The sequence below is a fragment of the Trifolium pratense genome, linkage group LG6 (assembly GCF_020283565.1).
Source record: "Trifolium pratense cultivar HEN17-A07 linkage group LG6, ARS_RC_1.1, whole genome shotgun sequence".
Taxonomy (NCBI): Eukaryota; Viridiplantae; Streptophyta; class Magnoliopsida; order Fabales; family Fabaceae; genus Trifolium; species Trifolium pratense.
The window spans coordinates 35,000,789-35,022,000 of record NC_060064.1 but is presented as its reverse complement, the minus strand read 5'-3'; the positions used below and the strand labels follow the sequence as shown (position 1 = coordinate 35,022,000).

Sequence of the window (21,212 nt, the reverse complement as noted above, 5' to 3'; positions counted from 1 at the left end):
TCAACTTAGGGTAGTGACCAAAGATATAGCATTTTGAATCAATAACTAATTCTATCACCAGTTAATTTAGCAACCAATTTTATCACTTTAGGACGGGATTTTCCATTTATCTATAGTAATTATCAATTTATCACATTATTAGGGGACATATCCCCTAATATAATCTTGATGTGACGTTTATATATCCACATCATGGTTTCATCCTAGTTAACTTAAACAGTATTATATAGGATCCGACTCTCTGCTGTCGGTCTTTCACGCATTCACACATTTGAGACATTGGCAGTCGTTCGATCAAGAACTGATTTTTTTTAACCGTCTGATTGTCATCAATGTCTAGAATGGGTGATCCGAGTGACTGTTGGGAATCCAATTTCATATTATATGTTCATTTATTTTATTCAACAAACTTAGATCCAAAATTCAATATTGAAAAGGTATAATATGATAAGAAAAATTTATTTTTTCCTAAAAATTCAACTTTTTTTTTGACAGAACGAGAAAAATTAATCAACAATAAAGGTTTAGATAATCATCTTGTAGTTACATAGTTTTTTTAATCCTCAGTCATCTTTTTGTTAGCTAGCCTGTTTCTCTACCTAGCCTGTTTCTATCTTGATATATTACTGCATTATAATAAAGAGAAAAAGAAAAAGTTTCATGAATTATATTTACTATTATTGTTAATTGAACAACACAATCTTATAGTCAAGATAGGATCCCCAGGTTTCTTATCATTTAGATTTCTCTAAAATTAAAAGTTGCTAAGCATGGTTCATTTCCTTAGACGTGTTCTGTCTTGAATAATAATTAAGAAGCAATTCTGATTGTGTATATTTCTTTCATGGTCTACTCTTGTATTTTGTAGCGTATGGTCTGCAGCTGTTCATGCACTTACAGCGTTTATAAAATGCTTTATATCTTCGGATGTTCTTAATGACAGAGTTCTACTTCAGCCAGTTCTTGTATACCTTAACAGGTATCTGTGCTTTTTTATTTATGGTTGTAACTTCATATGACAGTTGATAGTAATTCCCAACCTATGTTGAAAGCAGTGCATTATCATACATATCCGCATTAAAAGCCAAGGAACTTCCATATGTGAAGCCAGCAGTGGACACTTTCATCATCAAAACTTTAATAGCTTACCAATCTCTCCCAGATCCTGGCTCATTTAAAAATGACCACCCTCAGATTATTCAACTATGTACATTTCCGTTCAGGTAGTGTTTTTAGTTTTCTGTCATTTACTCTTTTATTTACTTTATTTATGCAACTATTGATTAGACCGTTAGATCTTCATTGATTGTTCTGAGTATTTGTTATTGCTTGTTTGAATAAGACATGCTTCAGAATGTGAAGAAAGTTCGTGCTTGAGGATGCTGTTAGACAAAAGAGATGCATGGTTGGGTCCCTGGATTCCTGGAAGGTCTCTATCTGGCTATTATGCAGTTATGCATTGTATTTTTTTTCCTAATTATTAGAGTAAATTGTTTTGAACCGTTGATGTTAGATGAAATTCCAAATATCCCCTAACGTTTTTGCAAATGACATATTCCTCCTTTAAATTACAAGAGAAGTATACTGTGTCACATTAGATACAACCAATTCACCCTTTTGGATTATTTTGGCGCCGACATGGTAGCCTGCATGTGTGGTTGTCTTTCCTGTTTCCGCTCTGCATTGCTCTCTTCTTCATTCTATAACCATTAGTGGTATTTTAAGGAGGTTGGCTTGTTGGCTTGATTTTCTGGAGTTAAATCTTGTCCAGTTATTTAGTTCAAATGGATGAAAGTTGATTTAGGTTGCCCAGTACCATACTCTTAATTAGCGGAGGAATCAAAGTAGTGTCTGCTTAATATAGTCATAATGGGGTTAAATAATATTCTTAGAATTGAGAGTTGGGCCTAACTCAACCTTACAAAACCGGCTTGTAAGGTGAGTATTGCCTTATTCAGGCCATCTCGCAACCGATGTGAGACTTGTTAACAAGCTTCTTATATCTTCATTGTTTCTAGAGCACATGCTAAAAAAATGTCGCATTGCACTCTTTAGACATGTGAAGCCTTTTTGTACTCGTTCATTTTATTTTAGGCTTTATGGAGAATTTCATGGCTGCTTCAATGTATTTTTGTTCTTTCTCTTAATAAAATATTTGTATCCAAGATATAAACAAAAACTTGTACATTGTATGCTTTTCTATCTATTCCACCTTCCGCGTTTCTCTTCTTTTGCATTCGTCTGTCTGTTCCTGTAACTGACTGCTTCCAAAGCAGTGGAGCACCCATCAAGTTTTGATATAAAAAGAAGATTCTATTCCAGGATTACACTTCCTCTCTCTGGTAACCATGTGCAATGTTTATACTCCAAAATACCGGATTATGTTTTCAACAGAATTTCAATGCATGAAATTTCTCATTTTTTTGGACTGGCAATTGATACTCATTAAAATCAGTGGCTAATGTGGGAAGAGAATCTAGTGATGTGATGTCATCAATATATTAATATTTCTGTTATCTATTTATTGACACTTAATATAGCTGATATTGGTATTATATAGAATGTCAGTTTGGTCTGCATTATTTTGAAAACAAAGCGTCTCTTTAGGTCCGTCTCTTTTTAACTTCTACAACTGACTTGTGTACCTTTATATTTATATAAAACAAGGGATTGGTTTGAAGATGAGCTCCGAGCTTTTCAAGGTGGAAAAGATGGCATCATGCCCTGTGTATGGGAGAATGAAATTTCTAGCTTTCCTCAGGTATTATTTCTTTGGATAAATTAAAAATTTGGAACTGTTGGCAAAAATTATTTCCAGTTTAGGAACAATCTACTACATGTGTATTTAACGATATTCAAATATTTTTAATGTGTTATTTGTATTTTGACCTAACTAATAATTTGTTCTTTCATCTATTACTCACTTGTTATAATAGTTAATTACTGAGAGGGAGAGCACAGGCTATAAATAATAGGAATGAGAGATTAGTGGAGAATTGATTGATATTGACTAGGAATCACGTCACGGCAAATCATTGCGTTTAGGATCGCAGAAGCTAGGTAATCTCTTAAGATTTGTGTAATATATTACCCTGCAATCACACAAACATGATCCAGACACCGATTCAGCACTAATAGCCTGCCAAACATTCATACGATTGTACAGTTTTACAAGTAAACTTGTTCCTTGACAACAATGCTAATTTCTGTAGAAGCCAATATAATCTTTCTATTCTAACCTACAAAGGCCGAGTCAGCCGAACTTAATATCCATACTATTTCTAAATTACATTAAGTTTATGTTGATAACTTGATATACATTGAGAGTAAAGAATGTCTCTTGCTAAGGACACTATGATGAATTATCGGTAAGATGGTTTGACCTTGTGAGGAGAAGACAAATTAAGGTTTTATCAAGGAGAATTTGATTAGATGGAGGATAGTACGATAATAGAGGTGACTATGAAAAATTCTTGGGAGAAATCATTTTAAAAGGCCTTGTTCAGAATTTGGCCCGTGGTGAAAACTCGATATTTAACAGAACAAAACAATGTCATTTGATCTATGTATCTCATTTAATAGGAAAAGTGCTTTGTTGTTATTGTACAATTTATATTTGCAGTTTCATTACTCCATTTTTATTTGATTATCAAGCTCATCATTTGATATATCCATTTCCATGTACAATCTTGTTTTAGTTATTGTTTTTATCATGATTATTGGATGGGTTTCCATTTGGTAACAACTTAAATTTAACCTTGAAGCCGGAGACAATAAGCAAGACTTTGGTGAACCAGATGCTTCTTTTCTTCGGGATCATATTTTCTTCTCAGGTAGAGCATCATACATTACAACCTCTATATATTATTGTAGAATTCAGTGAGTGGTTGTTCCTGTTGTTGAAATCAATTGGTAACTTATATCTCAGGATAGTGGCGGTATGCTGTCCCTCCTTGGTGTTATTGAGCAGTGTCTAAAAGCTGGGAAAAAACAACACTGGCGCACATCTAGTATCACCAATATTTGTGTGGGCTTACTTGCAGGGTTTAAGGTTCTGTTTATCCTTCTATTGGTATTATCCAACTTCCTTGTGTCGATCTCACCGAATATTAATATACTGATTTCATTATATTTTCCAGTCTTTGCTTTCTTTTCGACCACAAACATTAGGACAAGAGATTTTGGGTTTGGTGCAATCTATTTTTCAGGTAGGAAACCTTTAACAAACACTATCAACATCACACACACATTTTATTATTTGTCAACACTAATTTTTGCTACTCTTTGTTTGCCGAATTTGAATGGTAGAATATTTTGGTGGAGGGAGACATTTGTGCATCGCAACGTAGAGCATCTTCTGAGGTTCTTGGATATTTAGCTCGATTTGGAAATGATATCTTCACTGCTAGAATGGCAAGTTTTTGAGTCTGCTTCTTGAACTGCATGTTAATCCTCACTGAACTGTGATTTACTCATAACAAGCTTTTTTCACTTCCAAACACTCACATATAGGTCCTAAATTTTATCTGTGCTATTTATTGCTTTCACTTCTGATTGTTTTTTTAATGATTGATGTTGCTAGCAGACTAGATCTCTACTTGGTGACCTAACTGGAGCAACTGATTCCTACTATGCTGGATCAATTGCTTTGGCACTTGGCTGCATTCATCGCAGGTCACTGTTAACAGTTTGCATGTTCATTTCATCAATTCTTCAAACCCCATCCAAACCAAGATAACTTCATTCTACTGATAATTTTTAATATGTTTGAACTAGCTTGTCTGTTCTGTAATTCAAGTTCTTCTTTAGCTATAGAGGATGTGTTTGACTTATTTTAAACGAAGATAATTTATTATGTTGAGTTTTTGTTATGTTTCGAATATAGTACCTACCGAGAATGATAAAGTGGGTTTTTCAAAAAATATTTTTAAAAAATTGCTAAGAAATAAGATATATATACAAAGAGAGGAGGATAAGAAATCCTCTACAAGAATAAAACAAAAAGATAAGAGTACAACAAAGCCTGTTGAGAAAGCGTACAACAAGACTGTAGAATAGAATCCACGTGTCACAATCATCCACAAGAGAATATTATATATCCGAGTCGTAAATAAAATAATTCTAACGACCCCCTTCAAGCTATATAAATCATATGCACCTAGCTCATTACAATTTGAGGACATCTTAACTCATTGGTGAAGACATCTGCCAATAGGTCCTATGAATTTATAATGCTAGTCATAATGTCTCATGATATGATAAACTTGATTAGTATGCATAATAGTGGAAATAAGAAAGTTTACACTTTTATAGTAGTTTCTTTACAGAATTTGTTCTCCAGTTCATGAAATGATTTAATTTATTGTATTATTAGACTACAAAAACCATATTGGTTCCGATATAGGGTTTAAAGTGTTGTTATTTGTTGAACCCTTTCTGTTGCAGTATTCTTGTACGTTTACAATCTCAGTTTAGATATTTGGCTGAGCAGATTGATGACTATTACAGAATACATACTTAAATGACAAATTGTATTGTTAACTTCTTTTTCTTATAATTCTATACATGTCCTGACAGTTTCTGTTATATATATCTTGCTGCAGTGCAGGAGGGATTGCATTGTCAACTTTAGTTCCTGCAACAGTGAGCTCTATTTCCTCACTGGCTAAAAGTTTGGTACCTAATCTGCAGATCTGGTCTATGCATGGGCTTCTTTTAACTGTTGAAGCTGCAGGCTTGTCCTTTGTTTCTCATGTCCAGGTATCGCATTTCAAATGTCAGCAGCATCTTGTGATCATTATATTTCTCACATATAGAACAAATAGTCTGCTTTTCCCTTATTTAATGAAAATATTTCTAAAGGACCAATATTACTCATAGTGCTATGAAATGTCACTAATTGATTCATGAGCCAGTGATTTCAATTTTCTATTTTTATTGATTATTACAATAATCATGTTTCTCTAAAACGGACAACCCTTTCGTATCCTTTATAAAAAAAAAACCCATATATTACATAAACATTTACATGGACATGGCTCAGAAATTTTTTGCCAATTTTTACCAGTAAAGTGCATTGAGACTTTGAACTCTATCTTTGTTGCCAAGGCATATGCCCTACCATGTAAGTTGCCGCCTGCCTTGGCTTATGTATAGTAGTTTATTTCTGCATCCTACATCCTTCTTATATCTCTTCTATGTGATCTATTTATTTGCACCCAAAAAATAAGAGAAAAATGAAGGAAAAATCTTTGCTGTTTTTAGTTGTTAATCTGACGGAGTACCTCATTATATTCTGTAAAATTATCTTGTGATTTTCCTATTGTCTCTATTTTTCTTCACAGGCGACACTTTCTCTTGCAATGGACATCCTTTTATCTGATGAGAATGGTTTGGCAGACGTTCAGCAGGGAGTTGGCCGCCTTATAAATGCTATCGTTGCTGTTCTTGGTCCTGAGCTTGTACCGGGAAGCATCTTTTTCACACGCTCCAAGGTTGATTGTTTAGAACTATTTTAATACAAGAAGAAACACATTGCGGAGAAAGAGAAGATGATTGTAAATAATATGGAAAACAAGGGATCCTGTTTGATGTAAAAGGAAAATGCAAATGAAATTAAAAGTATTATAAAAATGAACAAAAACAGTAATGTGGCTAAGCTACCCAATTTGTCAGCACATCTGTTTGGTTAGCTCCCATACGAGACCATGGGCATTAGGCATTTAGGCCAAATAGAAGCCAAATGCTTAATCTGATATCCAATCAACTGCGTGACATAGTAATTTCCTTAAAGATACAACAGTTGCACTCCAACCATACTGTAAAGTTGGGGCATATATTGCCCATTGTCACAAAACTTAGGCTTTTTACTTCTACCAGAACCATTATATTAAATTCATTCTGTTTTGTTTTTTATAAATAAATGTAAACATCATACATTGGTTTTTATTTTCAGTCTGCCATTGCTGAGATAAGCTGCTGGCAAGAAACTTCAACAATGCTTGAGTATGTTTCTTAACTCTGATCATGTTTTCTCCTGGCCATCTAACCTTTTGCTTTTGGAAAAATCTTTTATCAGTAGTTTTGCTTGTTATATTGCAGGAGTGCACGCTTCACTCAACAACTTGTTCTTTTTGCACCGAAAGCTGTTTCTGTGCACTCCCATGTGCAGTCTCTTCTCTCTACATTGTCATCAAGACAGGTTTTTTCCTGCATGTTTTCCGTTATTGATAATTATTTGTTATTCACTCTTTTCAATTAAGAACTAACTCTTATTCTTGATGCAGCCAACTTTACGCCTTCTTGCTGTGTCTACTCTAAGACATCTAATTGAGAAAGATCCGGTTTGTTTCTAACCCTGGAAGGATTTTCAAAATAGATATATTAGTGTATATTATTTTTATGCTGAAAGCTGGTTTTAATCTTTACAGGCTTCCGTTATTGTTGAGAAGATCGAAGATAACCTGTTCTTTATGTTGGATGAGGAAACTGATTCAGAGTATGTGAATAAGAAAAAGAAATAATGTTTTCTTACTCTTACCTGCTGATTAGTTCTTAGGTTAAGTTGAGCCTGGAACCCTTTTCTTTTATTATTTGTAATAACATGAAATTATTTTGGGTTATCGCCTAGACATTTTTTGTAGTTTTTTCTTTCCTCTCTTATAATAAATAAGCATTTATAATAGAGCCAGAGATGTTAAATGGAATACAGATAAGAATATGTTATTCTCCTAGAGAAGCCAGCAGAAGAAAATACCCGTTAAAAATTATTACATTTAAATCTCTGACATACATGACCCCTTGGAAAATCTCATGTTAAATGCGTATTAAAAGAAAAAAATGAAACTCGCCGATACCATATGGAGGCATTTGTTTCAATGCATATGATTGCATTCCTAGGAGTGATGCCCAGCAACACTATGGTTACTGATGTTATTCCTGTGGGGATTTAGATAAATGTTTGGTTAGCATTATATGTGTTGGATATTCCGCCTTCATTGCGGTCCGCCCCCGTCCGCCTAATTGCGGCATTTGGGTTGCCTTCATTGCAGCCTCCAACACCTTCATTGTGTTGGGTGTGAAGGGGTGGATTTAGTCCCACATTGCTAAGAGATATGGCCTGTGTAGCGTTTATATAGCTTTGGCAATCCTCACCTTACAAGCCGGTTTTGTAAGGATGAGTTAGGCCCAATATAAAATCTGACATGGTATCAGAGCCTATCCTAGATCTATTGTTGGGCTTCCCGCATCGTCCACGCTTCAGGCCCATTGGGCCTGAGCGTGAGGGGGTGTGTTGGATATTCCGCCTTCATTGCGGTCCGCCCCCGTCCGCCTAATTGCGGCATTTGGGTTGCCTTCATTGCAGCCTCCAACACCTTCATTGTGTTGGGTGTGAAGGGGTGGATTTAGTCCCACATTGCTAAGAGATATGGCCTGTGTAGTGTTTATATACTAGAGGCAATCCTCACCTTACAAGCCGGTTTTGTGAGGATGAGTTAGGCCCAATATAAAACCGGCTTGTAAGGTGAGGATTGCCTCTAGTATATAAACACTACACAGGCCATATCTCTTAGCAATGTGGGACTAAATCCACCCCTTCACACCCAACACAATGAAGGTGTTGGAGGCTGCAATGAAGGCAACCCAAATGCCGCAATTAGGCGGACGGGGGCGGACCGCAATGAAGGCGGAATATCCAACACACCCCCTCACGCTCAGGCCCAATGGGCCTGAAGCGTGGACGATGCGGGAAGCCCAACAATAGATCTAGGATAGGCTCTGATACCATGTCAGATTTTATATTGGGCCTAACTCATCCTTACAAAACCGGCTTGTAAGGTGAGGGTTGCCAAAGCTATATAAACGCTACACAGGCCATATCTCTTAGCAATGTGGGACTAAATCCACCCCTTCACACCCAACACAATGAAGGTGTTGGAGGCTGCAATGAAGGCAACCCAAATGCCGCAATTAGGCGGACGGGGGCGGACCGCAATGAAGGCGGAATATCCAACACACCCCCTCACGCTCAGGCCCAATGGGCCTGAAGCGTGGACGATGCGGGAAGCCCAACAATAGATCTAGGATAGGCTCTGATACCATGTCAGATTTTATATTGGGCCTAACTCATCCTCACAAAACCGGCTTGTAAGGTGAGGATTGCCTCTAGTATATAAACACTACACAGGCCATATCTCTTAGCAATGTGGGACTAAATCCACCCCTTCACACCCAACACAATGAAGGTGTTGGAGGCTGCAATGAAGGCAACCCAAATGCCGCAATTAGGCGGACGGGGGCGGACCGCAATGAAGGCGGAATATCCAACAATATGTATTTAGAAATATTTTTCAAAATGTTAGCTATGGTCAACCATAGTTATCATTTATATTTTATTAACAAATTGGATATTGACCAAAATCTGTAATTTCCATTTGGCTTTTATGTTGCTTAGTTCTTACTCCTTTCATTTATGCAGAATTGGTAACTTAGTGCGAACCACAATTATGCGATTACTCTATGCATCATGTCCTTCATGTACTTCACATTGGATATCAGTATGTCGCAAAGTGGTAAGCTTTCTATTTTAAAAATGCATGTTTTTCTACATGGTTCATAATGTCTATAAGTTGTACTACAAAAAAACATGAAAACTGATACATTTTTAAGGAAGTAGTACCAGATCCATACGGAAGATGTGTATGCTTCCTTTTTCACACAATATGGTTTTAAATTCAGATCTGGAACCAGGAAGATTTAAAAAGGCCCGAAAGTAAAGGAACCTTCTTGTAATCTCTTCTAGGCATGTGAGCATAGGCGTCTAAGGATTCTATGATGGCAGGGGGATCTATCTAAGGATTGTTTACTACAAAGATATATGTATATACGATAGATGTGGATTTAGCTTGTAAAATGAAGCGAGTGAGAGAAGAAGGCTCCAGAGCGAACCTTATCCGGTGAAAAACCATAAGATCATATGCTATGCTTCCCCGTACAACGGTATCTTATAGTGAGAAAATGGACTATACACAGCCTGTGGTTTAGTGACACATGAATGCATTGTAATGTTTTCAACACGTGTGCTTTCTCATCCAGCCAGATGAGATGTATGATATGTACGAATGGATCTATTATTAAGTTGGCAAAGTTAGTAGTGATGCATTATAACACGATCCTTTCAGGGATGGTGTATATGTTTGGTCCTTTTATGCACATTACTAACGGAAGCTTCAGTTCCCAAAACAGCTATGTTACCCATATAAGGTCTTTATATGCATTAGCATAGTGATAAGAACTGGTTTTTATTAACAAGACAAGATGAGAGTAAACTTGGGAAAAGCTCCAAGTGCAGTATTTAATGGAAATATCTAAATAAGAATGAAAGGTGGTATCAGAGAAGCAAGCATGCTTCTACCCAATGACTTGAGCCACCCTTTCATTACAGAAATGATCCTTTACCTTCATTCCCATCCTTCTCTTCTCTCAGTGATCCCCTTTCCTGTATTCCCCTTCATAATGCTTTCCATAACATTTCACCAAATCTTGACAATGGTTTATTGGGGGATTATCGCAGGTCCTTGCAACGTCAATGAGGAACACTGAAATTAATAACAACGCAGAAAATGATTTTTCAGATGGTGATTCAAGGTTGAACCATAATGATGAAGAAAATATGGTCTCTGGCTCGAACAACACACAGGATTACAAGTTTCAAGCTTCCACCGGTACAGCTAATAGAGAAAAGTACCTCAGATATAGAACTAGACTTTTTGCTGCAGAGTATGTATTTCTTAATTATGTAATTAAATATTTGCTATAAATACATTGAACATACATTTCCTACATCTTTCTAAAAATTATAAAATATATTCTATTTCAAATTTGTATAAATTCACCCCCCTCTTATTTTACTATTAAAGATAATTAAAGGCGTTTGTCATGTTAATTTTGTCTTGATTTATATTTTCTGAGACTGGTCTTTTCCTTTTGTCTTGATAATTAAAGGTTTTTTAGTCTCTCTGTACTATTGTATAATTTGAATCGTTAATTAATGTAGATGTTTGAGCCATCTACCAGATGCTGTAGGAAGAAATCCTGCTCATTTTGACCTCTTTTTGGCAAGGAAAGAACATGCAGGTGGGAATTCCCTTGGTGATTGGCTAGTTCTCCACTTGCAAGAGTTAATATCACTTGCTTATCAGGTACTACCGACCAATTAGAATATATATAGTAGTGAATAATTTACCCTTTGTTCTTGTGAATGAAATATTAAATATATGTTAGAAACAATCACACCCTTCCGTGTTATTTTTTTCCCACCAGATTAGCACAATTCAATTTGAGAACATGCAGCCAGTAGGTGTCGGTCTTCTTGGCACTATTGTAGATAAGGTAGTATGTTCTCTATGAAATATGATGGATGTGCTTATTATATGCGTGTTCTCTCCCTTCTCTTAATTTTTTTATAACAAGTTTTATGGCACTGAGATTAAGTCTTTTCTTGTAGCTAACTTGTAGTTTTTCCTTGGTATCCCCCCCATAACTTCTTGTTATTAGGTTTAGTAGCCGTGGTAGAAAAAAAGGAGAGGCTTTAGGGTGGGGTCTGCTAACTTTTATTCTTAATTTTGTCTTTTTTATGTAGTATGTTTCTCATATTCTTTTATTCACACAGGATTGCTTATTTTTTTCTCTGTAAATAATTGGGGATAGTTTTATGGTTAATTACTTTGTAAAAAAATGCATTGTTTTTCCAAATATTGAAGAGCTCAATCTTTATTAATTATCAGATTATTTTCTGTCAATTTACTGTTTTTTTAAATTGCATGGTGTAGCAAATCATCTCCCTACTGGTCAATTTTTTTAAATTCGTTCTTATATGTGAATTTGGATTTACAGTTTGAAAAGGCAGCTGACCCTGAGCTTCCTGGGCATCTTCTACTTGAACAGTATCAGGTATTTCACAAGATGTTTTTCACCGCCCCCCGAATTGTTTACATGACAAGATGTCAATTAATTTATATTTATAACAACTAAGTTTTTTTTTCTTTCTATTTTTTTTTTCAAGTATCATTTATTTTATACACATAATTGGGTGTTTGAACATCCTATAGAACTGATACTTCATTTTTATGGTTATGTAAGATTATGAGTTTTCTGATTCATATGGAATAACTTATACTATTATAAATATAGGCCCAACTTGTATCTGCAGTTCGTACCACTTTGGACACATCTTCTAGTCCTAGCTTATTGGAGGCAGGCTTGCACTTGGCTACCAAGGTTGCAGCTTTCATTATTCTATTCATTTCCATTACCTTTGAATTTGATTTATTACATGTTTTGAAATGCCCTAAATTACTATTATTCATCTAATCATTATTCTAAACATATCTCAAGTTAGTCATTTGAAATTAAACACAATTTATACTCAGTAATATGTAATAATTTCAGATATTAACAAGTGGAATAATCAGTGGAGATCAAGTGGTGGTCAGGCGCATATTTTCTTTGATTTCACGCCCACTGAATGACTTTGAGGATATTTATTATCCTTCGTTTGCGGAATGGGTCACAAGCAAGGCATGGGACTAATCGTTATATAAACTTTATATATTTCAATATTTTTATATTTAGTTCTTGAATCTTTTTTATAATTCACATTTTAGATCAAAATAAGGCTTCTGGCTGCTCACGCTTCTCTCAAGTGTTATATATATGCATCCATGAGGAAACACCAAGATGGAGTTCCAGATGAGTACCGGACACTATTGCCACTGTTTCAAAAGAGCTCGAGTGTTCTAGGGAAGTACTGGATCCACACATTGAAGGATTATAGTTATATATGTTTGTGCCTGAGTCCAAAGAGGAAGGTAAGTCTGTATGAACTTTTCAGATATTCATGGGTGCATACTTTCATCTCAGAGATGAACCTAAATCATTATGATAATTTCGGTGTCTTCAGACTTTTTTTTTCCTTCTCATTCTAGTCGCATTTTACTTGCAGTGGAATCTGTTTCTTGATGGGCTGCAATCACCTATTGTTTCTTCAAAGTTACGCCCATGCTTAGATGAATCTTGGCCAGTAATTTTACAAGCACTTGCACTCGACTCAGTTCCAGTGAATTCTGAAGGAAATGATTGCACAAAAGCCTCAACCAAAAACACCGACAAACATAGTGCCGCTACATGTCAGTATAGCATGGTCCAATTGAAGTTTGAAGATTTTAAGTTCCTATGGGGATTTTCTCTTCTTGGTCTGTTTCAGTCACAACATCCTATCCTGTGCAAACCAATTATACAGTTGGGTTTTGTTAATGCAAAGCATGGTGGGAACTCCCTAAGCGATGAAGTGAAACCGCCAGGCTTGAAATTATACGAAATTGTACTACCTATGTTTCAATTTCTTTCAACTGAGAGTTTTTTTGGAGCGGGACTGCTTAACGTGGATATTTGTAAAGAACTGCTGCAGGTGGGTGTTATTTCTGACAGTATTATTAAACATTCATGATATTTCCCTGTACTTCTCATTTAATATGATTAGAACAAGTTACTGCATACTTCTCATTTTGTAGTTAAATATCTCAATCCTTTGCAAATTACATAAGGTAAAGTGGGTCTATGCGTAAGGGTCCTTACACGAGGGAATGTGTAAACCAATAATGCCCCTCCACCTAATCTAGTTTTTTAAGGAGAAACTATCCTTGGCACAGAACTTGCACATTAGATATTTAATTCAATTTATGATCTAATCAATTAATCCTGGTGAAATATGAGGTTCTCTGTTTTCTTCCATATATACAATTAATATAAATTTGGAACTGCAATAACGTTGAACTGGGAGAACCTGTAACTTCTTAAATCGACCGACAGTCTAACATAAATGATTGATACTTTATTCTTTTTCGGTCTTTGCTGGCTTAGAGTAGAACCTTTGACTTCTAATGAAAAAGGATTGATGACATACCTGCACTACATCAATACATCAATTCCAATTCACTACTCTGTATGAGGATACTGGACTGTATAAGAGTTCTGCTTGTTTTTATTCATGATAATTTCTTCAAACATGGTTAAATTAATATAAGGAATGATCTTAACTCTCATTTTTTTTTTATAATTATGTTTATTGGATGCAGATTCTTTCATATTCCACATACATGGATAATTCTTGGAATAGTCTTGCGATATCAATTTTATCACAGGTACACATCAGATAAATTTATTTCAGGATTGTAATTCTGCATTATATTTTATATCCTTATAGGGTATTTTTTTGGTATTAATAGGGTTCAATGTTTTTAAAAATAGGGTATATTTTTCAAATCACTGAAAGTCCTCTCTTTCTATTCTTGTTAGCTGTTTTCTGATTTGGTTCTTTTTTAAAGACATGTAAAATTCAAGTTTCATTTGTTTTCTCTACAGGTTGCACAGAATTGCCCAGAAGAAATTTTCAATAGTGAAAACTTTTCTTTGATAACAATGGAACTTTGCTTGCACTACCTTTTTAAAATATTTCATAGGTAATTAATTTCCTGTGACTAATAATTTATTGTAGTTCCGTATTTGATAGACAGTTTTGCATAGGATATATATATCTATTTATAATATATTAAACATTCATGTATGTCTATTGTCCAGAGCTGACACAATTTTAGTGAATCATCCAAACTCCGAAGTAAATGTTATACATACGCTGTGCAGCTCAACAAAGGCAGTTATTAACCATATTGAGACCAAGGTATGTCTGTTGTGTATGATTCTGGATAATTGTCATTACTGACTTGCTCTTTTTAGTCCTAAAAGATGAGTGTCATTACTGACTTGCTCTTTTTATGATTACTTAAGATGACCCAGCATCCAAAATCGACGGTTCTGGCATTAGTTTTAGTTGCCTACAAGTGTGTTAGGGAGGCTTCAACTGAGGTTTACTTATCAGAAGCTATTGACATGGTCAACTGTACAATTCCTTTGTTAAAGAGAATACGTGATGGTAAGCCATTTTAGTTCGATCCAGTTTTATCCCTAATGAGTATTTCCTCATTGTTTCTTGTCTAATGTGTTTTTCAAGTTTTAATTTAATGGATGTATTGTTAAAATCTTTTTGTTGGGAAAACAACTTGAGTCAAACAAAAAAATAATTTGATTATTTTTGTAGATGAGGCTGCGCTGGATGATAGCATTCTCCCTCTAAGAGAAATGTTTGAGACTCTTCTGAGTGTGGTTGCTGCTTTGACAAAGTATGGAATTGAGGAATTCCATTTGCAGGAGGTTAAGAGTTTAAACCACCACCAGAAACTAATACATGCAAAGCTTGTATTTTCTCTTGAACAAATCATATTAATTGCGAAACTGGCTCTTGAAAGCAAAAATGTTGAAGATTGTGAAGCAAGCAAATCCATCCGTGTTATTGCACTGAGATATTGCATTCGATGTTTCCGAACTCTACTCGGTGATTCAAATATGCAGGTAAATGATATGTAGGAAATATCATACCATTGTTGTTACCCAGAAAGAAATACCAATGACTGAAATTTATTGTTGACAGGTCCAAGTTATAGGTTTGCAATTTCTTAAAGCTAGGATTCAAAGAGGTGCGAATACAGAAGATAACTCATTCTTAATGTTTCTATCTGGGGAGTTAATTACTGATATATTCTCTTTGATCCACAAAATGTTGAAGGTATTGGCAACATTTGCTTTTGTTTTGCCATTAGTGTGACTAATAATATCATTAATTCATTTTATTTGCTCATTGAATATTGCAATTCATCGCGTACCTAAAGAATTTTATATTTCTATCTATAGCAGAATACTATAACGAGAGAGTCGGTAAACATTGCTAGTGAATGTTTAAGTCTCATGGTGGTGTTACAAACCCTAGCTAAAGGTAATGACTGCCAGAGAAGTTTTATGGCCCTACTTCTGGAGGCCATTGTCACGATTTTCTTGTCAACAACAGATGGATTCTCTCCGGTAATATAATATTAACTGAGATTTTCTATTGCTGGAATTAGCTCCTCGTGATTTTAATATGCATTCTTTTGATCATGCAAACGAATGACAGGCAATAAGTGATTTAAGAAGCACAGCCATTAAGCTTGTTTCTCACCTTGCTCAAATTCCCTCATCAGCCATGCATTTCAAGGACGTTTTACTATCAATGCCTCCACTGCACCGCCAGGAACTTCAGGTATTGTCGGTGTTACAAATATGTATATATGTGGCCTGATTATTGACATCTATTTTGCTGAACGGTCATAATTTATGATTTTCTACAATTCTATTTCCATGGTGGAGATTATATTTTTGAAAATGAAAAATTCCCTTTTCTGTGCATAGAAATAATAAGATTCCATTATTACTTCTATGTACTTTTCTATTAAGAGGAGAAATATTAACCAAAATAATTGATAAGATGTTTTGCAGAGGATAAGATAACATCATCCTAATCTTAAATCTTGACTCATGGATTCTGTTACACCTGTTTAGGAACTTTGTCCATATTCTAATAGAATCTCCAGTTGCTTACTTCTGTTATGCCACTTCATGCAGGGGGTCATACGAGCTTCTGTAACACATGATAAAAATCAAACAGAACATAAAGTACCAGTTTTGGATATTAAAATGCCGAAGCCAGCGGCAGGAATTGAAGAGAAACACCCCACACCTTCAGCTGCTGTGATACAATCAGACGAGAATAATGAGGAAGAAGATGAAGTCAGTGAAGATGATTGGGATGCTTTCCAGTCTTTTCCTGTGTCTAAAAATGAAGCTGGAGAGGATTCAAAAACAGATGATTCTCCCGAAGACAAATATCATAGCGTGGTTGAAAGATCAGATATGGAAGGCTCTACTGGAGATGTTGAGTTTCAAGAATCTGCTAGTTCCAAATCTGTCATTAGTGAAAAGGAGATGAAAAGTAATGAAAGCTCGGAAGCTTTCAAAGAGAAACATGCTCAAACTGATCCGGGAGCTAACGAGACACATGATAATGAGCACCAAGAGACAGAGGAAGAATTGCAAAGCTCTGGACTTCAAGAAGTGGCATCATCAATCTCAGTAAATGAACTAGACCCTTGTGATCAGAAGTCTGAGTTAGAAGCTGAAGAATCAGTTGAAGTGGATGTGCTTGAACAAATAGTATCAGGATCTCCGGCACTTCAACAGGGTGTTTCGGAATCAGATAATAATGAACAGTGTAACAGAGGTGAAGAAGATGCTAAGAAAGACAATGTGGATGAAAAGGAGAGTTTTGACTCTAAGAAAGGAATGTTTGAAAGTCCAGTAGAAAGGGAGCATCAAGGGATGGAGGAAGAATCGCAAAGCTCTGGGATTCAAGAAGAGGCATTAGCAATCCCAGGATATGAGCTAGTTTCTTTTGATCAGAAGCCTGAGGTAGAAGCTGAAGGATCAATTGAAAGGGATGTTCCTGAACAGTTAGTATCAGATTCTCTGGAAGTTCAACGGGGGGTTCTTGAGTCCGATAATATTGAACAGTGTAGCAGATGTGATGAAGATGGTAAGAAAGACAGTGTGAATGAAAATGAGAGTCATGACTCTAAGCAAGGAACGTCTGAAAGTCCAGTAGAAAGCAAACATCAAGAGATGCAGGAAGAATTACAAAGCTCTGTGCTTCAAGAAGAGGCGTTAGCAATTCCAGAAAGTGAACTAGTTTCTTGTGATCAGAAGCCGGAGGTTAGCAATTCCAGAGGCGTTGAAAGATTGATTGAAGAGGGTGTTCCTGAACATCTAGTATCAGATTCTCCGAAACTTCAACAGGGTGTTCTTGAGTCAGATAATATTGAACAGTGTAACAGATATGATGAAGATGCTAAGAAAGACGGTATGAGTGAAAATGAGAGTCATGATTCTAAACAAGGAACTTCTGAAAGTCCAGTTGAAAGTGCACATCAAGAGCTGGAGCAAGAATTGCGAAGCTCTGAGCTTCAAGAAGAGGTATCCTCAGTCCCAGGGAATGAACTAGTTTCTGGTGATCAGAAGCCTGAGGTAGAATCTGAAGGATCAATTAAAGAGGATATGCCTGAACAAGTAGCATCGGATAATAATGATAACAAATGTGATGAAGATGCTAGGCAAGACTTAAATGAAAATGAGTCATGACCCTAGGCAAGGAATGTATGAGAGTCCAGTAAAAATTAGAATGATTAGCTGAGGACTATAGAGAATGAAGTATTTGTCAATTGCAATTATTACTCCAATTCCATGTAAACCACATATCTACCGTTAGTATTTAGAGCCATTATCCCATGCCATCCAATTATATGTGTTGAATCTAGTTTTGTATTATAAGCCTCAGATTGACTTGTCAGGTTATTTGTTTTGTTCGTATATCGGGTTCCGGATTTCCATTGCAAATAGCTTGATTACATTCAACTTCGATTTATAATTTGTTTGCTGAATTGAATGATGGATGGCCATCTATTTACAAATTATAAACTTAAGTTTTATTGTCACTAATTTAAATCTCTTTGTCACACTAATGTAATGATTCAGTCTTGATTTTTGTTTTACTATCCTCTTAGTTTTAGCATTTCTAGCACACCAAATGATCCACATGATAATAGGGATCATAATACCAATCTTATCATGTCTGTCATGGGACCAAAATTTGGACCCACAGTAAAGTTCCAAATGGCATTTGGTCGGGTTGCAGTTAAACAAACAATGGCTGTTAAAAAGAAAAAGTTAAGCAAAAATTTGAACTAGACAGATAATATAAGTTTCAAAATTAACTTATCACATCTTCTTGTTGTCTCGCCAAACTCGTATTATATTTTATTTTTTATCTTACCCACCAAATGAACCCTTAGTGACATTTTTATAAGTAATTCATAAAATATTTTTACAATGGATTTAATTGATATGCATCGACAGTGTAAAATAATTTTACACCGTCAATCAATACCAACCATGTTTTCCGCCACATCACCCTACTTTACCCCACTTTCTTAACATGACATGGCAAAATGATGGTTATTTATTGGACGATGGTGTAAAACTATTTTACACCGTCGGTGCATATCAATTAAACTCTTTTACAATTATCTACGTAACGTGATTTAATTAGATGCATCATCCTTTTTCAAAAATAAATAAATTAGATGTATCATGCACGTTGTGATACACTATGATATTTATTTACTTATATAAAATAAAATAAAAAATCCGATACAGCTGCGACACGCTGTCGACACGCCTCTGATAGGTCCGTGACACTCCTGTTCATATATTTTTCTTTCTTGTACATTAGCAACCTTTCCAATTAACCATTTTTTCAATACTTATTATCAATTTTCAAAGGTTTTGGGCAAATAATTTCATGATATTTTCTCTTTAGGCCCCTCATGGGTCTTTTTCACCCTCTGGATTTTACTTTTTTGCCCTTCAATAAAAATTTTGGTTTCTACGAATCGAATTTTTTTTGCCTTGAAAAAAAAATTCGGTTTCTGTTAACCGAAATTTTCCTGAATTTGAATTAGAAAAAACTTCGGTTTCTGCGAACCGAAGTTTTTATCAAGGGCAAAATTGGAATATTGGGGGGTATAAAAGATACATGGGGGCCCCGAAGAGAAAATATCTAATTTCATAAAGAGCCGTAATCTATTTCAGGCAAATATTGGGTGCATGTTTTTTCGCCTCTTATTTGAATGATTTGTTATTAAAAAAAGTTTAATTTTAATATTTTAATATACATATCTTAAATGTATCGTAACTTATATTTTAAATGACTGACGTATTGTCGTTTTCGAATACATATCGTATTTGATAGTTAGTGTATACAAATTAAATCCTTCTATTAACTAATAACATTTGTTGTAAAACGGTTTAACTGAGTTTATAAAAACAGAAAAAACGAATTTTCAAAATTGGCAAAGAAACAAATTATTGGCTGAGTCGCGTACTAGGTCGCTTTCTTTAAGACGTTTCGCGGAACTACTCGAAGAAGTGCACTGTAGTATATCAACCGCGAAGTCCCCAGGATAAAACAGCCGTTTATCAAATAAATACCGATGAACTACTGCACTGTAGTATCGGCCAGAATAACACCAAATATGGTACGAAATATCGGACCACTCTATTGATATACGAATATCAATTCTACGGTTGATAACCGTTCAAATTTGAAACAACAAGAAATAATTTCGAAGAAGAAAAAAATAGAGAGGAAAGAAAGCAGTTTTCTCAGAATGCAGAGAAAAAGAAAGTGTGTGAAAACTGAAGAAAATAAGTAGTATTTATAGGCAAGCAGGGAGAATGGAATCAGAGGATTTTCAGGAGCTGAATTTGCTCAGTCAAAGTTCCAAACGTGGCACAAAAATAGGGACACGCGGACACATCATTTTTGACCGTTTAACAGATAGAAATCCGTTCAAGACTTGGTCTAAGCACATTTAACATGTGCGAATTAAGGGACACACATAAAAGAAATTTAAAATTCAAAAATTTCTTTTTTCTTAGTATTAAAAAATTAATATATCACCCAAGCCCAAGCCCGGCCCGAACCGAACCGAGCCGAGCCGAGCCGGCCGGTCGGACGGACGGACGGCGGCGGCGGCGCGCGCGCGCGTGTGTGATATTCGACATTGTGTGTGGTCTCCCTTTCTTACAAAAGTGGGTACCCCAAGGGCACACCCTTGGATTGCCACCTTGTGGTATATAAACACTACCAAGTGGTGTGATTTTTCCAATGTGAGACTCAAAGAGCCTTTTTTCAATTCACACTACACATGGTTCTAACAAATGTGTTTACTTCAATACCAAGTTTCCTCTTATTCCTTCATCATGTTCCAACAATCCCCCACTTGAATTTAAAAAAGTTGTTTCAGTCATAACGTTAAACGTTTCAGTAAGATTGTGCATAAGCGAAGGTGAGCTATGTCTTGGAACCTTCACGTAGCCAGTAAGAGCCTGATTCAGCAAGAGTGACGTTTAGTCTTGGAACTCTATCTCAGATTTTCCTCAAACCAGCACACAACCTTTCGTAAGGTGTTTTCTAAGGCCCGTGCATTAATGGCCCTGCACGTCTATCCCAGTTTCATGAATGCTCTAGGAATTCGCCCCGATACTCCAGAGGAACCGGCCTCAGTTCCACATTCATATAGGTGATTCTATCAAGAGTACTCCTGATGTACTCCACTCCTATAGAGTATAGATTTCATTAAGAGTTTTGCTAACTCAACCTTTCTCATTTC

General features: G+C 35.6%; 1 protein-coding gene across 3 annotated transcripts in view; it reads left to right on the top strand.

Moving 5' to 3' along the window:
* Positions 1 to 18,477, top strand: part of LOC123890742 (protein SWEETIE) — a 33,232-nt gene extending 14,755 nt beyond the window's left edge. For 2 of the 3 annotated variants that reach the window (XM_045940420.1, XM_045940422.1), the window contains 33 exons: positions 869 to 979; positions 1,056 to 1,223; positions 1,343 to 1,429; positions 2,668 to 2,761; positions 3,765 to 3,833; positions 3,929 to 4,051; positions 4,140 to 4,208; positions 4,309 to 4,413; positions 4,586 to 4,674; positions 5,604 to 5,760; positions 6,345 to 6,494; positions 6,956 to 7,005; positions 7,102 to 7,201; positions 7,287 to 7,343; positions 7,431 to 7,498; positions 9,479 to 9,572; positions 10,574 to 10,779; positions 11,057 to 11,201; positions 11,323 to 11,391; positions 11,896 to 11,952; positions 12,193 to 12,279; positions 12,451 to 12,579; positions 12,666 to 12,869; positions 13,004 to 13,468; positions 14,136 to 14,201; positions 14,422 to 14,519; positions 14,638 to 14,737; positions 14,845 to 14,989; positions 15,155 to 15,465; positions 15,545 to 15,679; positions 15,805 to 15,972; positions 16,064 to 16,189; positions 16,552 to 18,477. In XM_045940420.1, the coding sequence (XP_045796376.1) occupies positions 869 to 979; positions 1,056 to 1,223; positions 1,343 to 1,429; positions 2,668 to 2,761; positions 3,765 to 3,833; positions 3,929 to 4,051; positions 4,140 to 4,208; positions 4,309 to 4,413; positions 4,586 to 4,674; positions 5,604 to 5,760; positions 6,345 to 6,494; positions 6,956 to 7,005; positions 7,102 to 7,201; positions 7,287 to 7,343; positions 7,431 to 7,498; positions 9,479 to 9,572; positions 10,574 to 10,779; positions 11,057 to 11,201; positions 11,323 to 11,391; positions 11,896 to 11,952; positions 12,193 to 12,279; positions 12,451 to 12,579; positions 12,666 to 12,869; positions 13,004 to 13,468; positions 14,136 to 14,201; positions 14,422 to 14,519; positions 14,638 to 14,737; positions 14,845 to 14,989; positions 15,155 to 15,465; positions 15,545 to 15,679; positions 15,805 to 15,972; positions 16,064 to 16,189; positions 16,552 to 18,120 (5,671 nt within the window). In that variant the 3' untranslated portion in view covers positions 18,121 to 18,477. The remainder of the gene's footprint in view (positions 1 to 868; positions 980 to 1,055; positions 1,224 to 1,342; positions 1,430 to 2,667; positions 2,762 to 3,764; positions 3,834 to 3,928; positions 4,052 to 4,139; positions 4,209 to 4,308; positions 4,414 to 4,585; positions 4,675 to 5,603; positions 5,761 to 6,344; positions 6,495 to 6,955; positions 7,006 to 7,101; positions 7,202 to 7,286; positions 7,344 to 7,430; positions 7,499 to 9,478; positions 9,573 to 10,573; positions 10,780 to 11,056; positions 11,202 to 11,322; positions 11,392 to 11,895; positions 11,953 to 12,192; positions 12,280 to 12,450; positions 12,580 to 12,665; positions 12,870 to 13,003; positions 13,469 to 14,135; positions 14,202 to 14,421; positions 14,520 to 14,637; positions 14,738 to 14,844; positions 14,990 to 15,154; positions 15,466 to 15,544; positions 15,680 to 15,804; positions 15,973 to 16,063; positions 16,190 to 16,551) is intronic. The other variant, XM_045940421.1, reaches the window with a different exon arrangement.
* Positions 18,478 to 21,212: the final 2,735 nt, after the last annotated feature.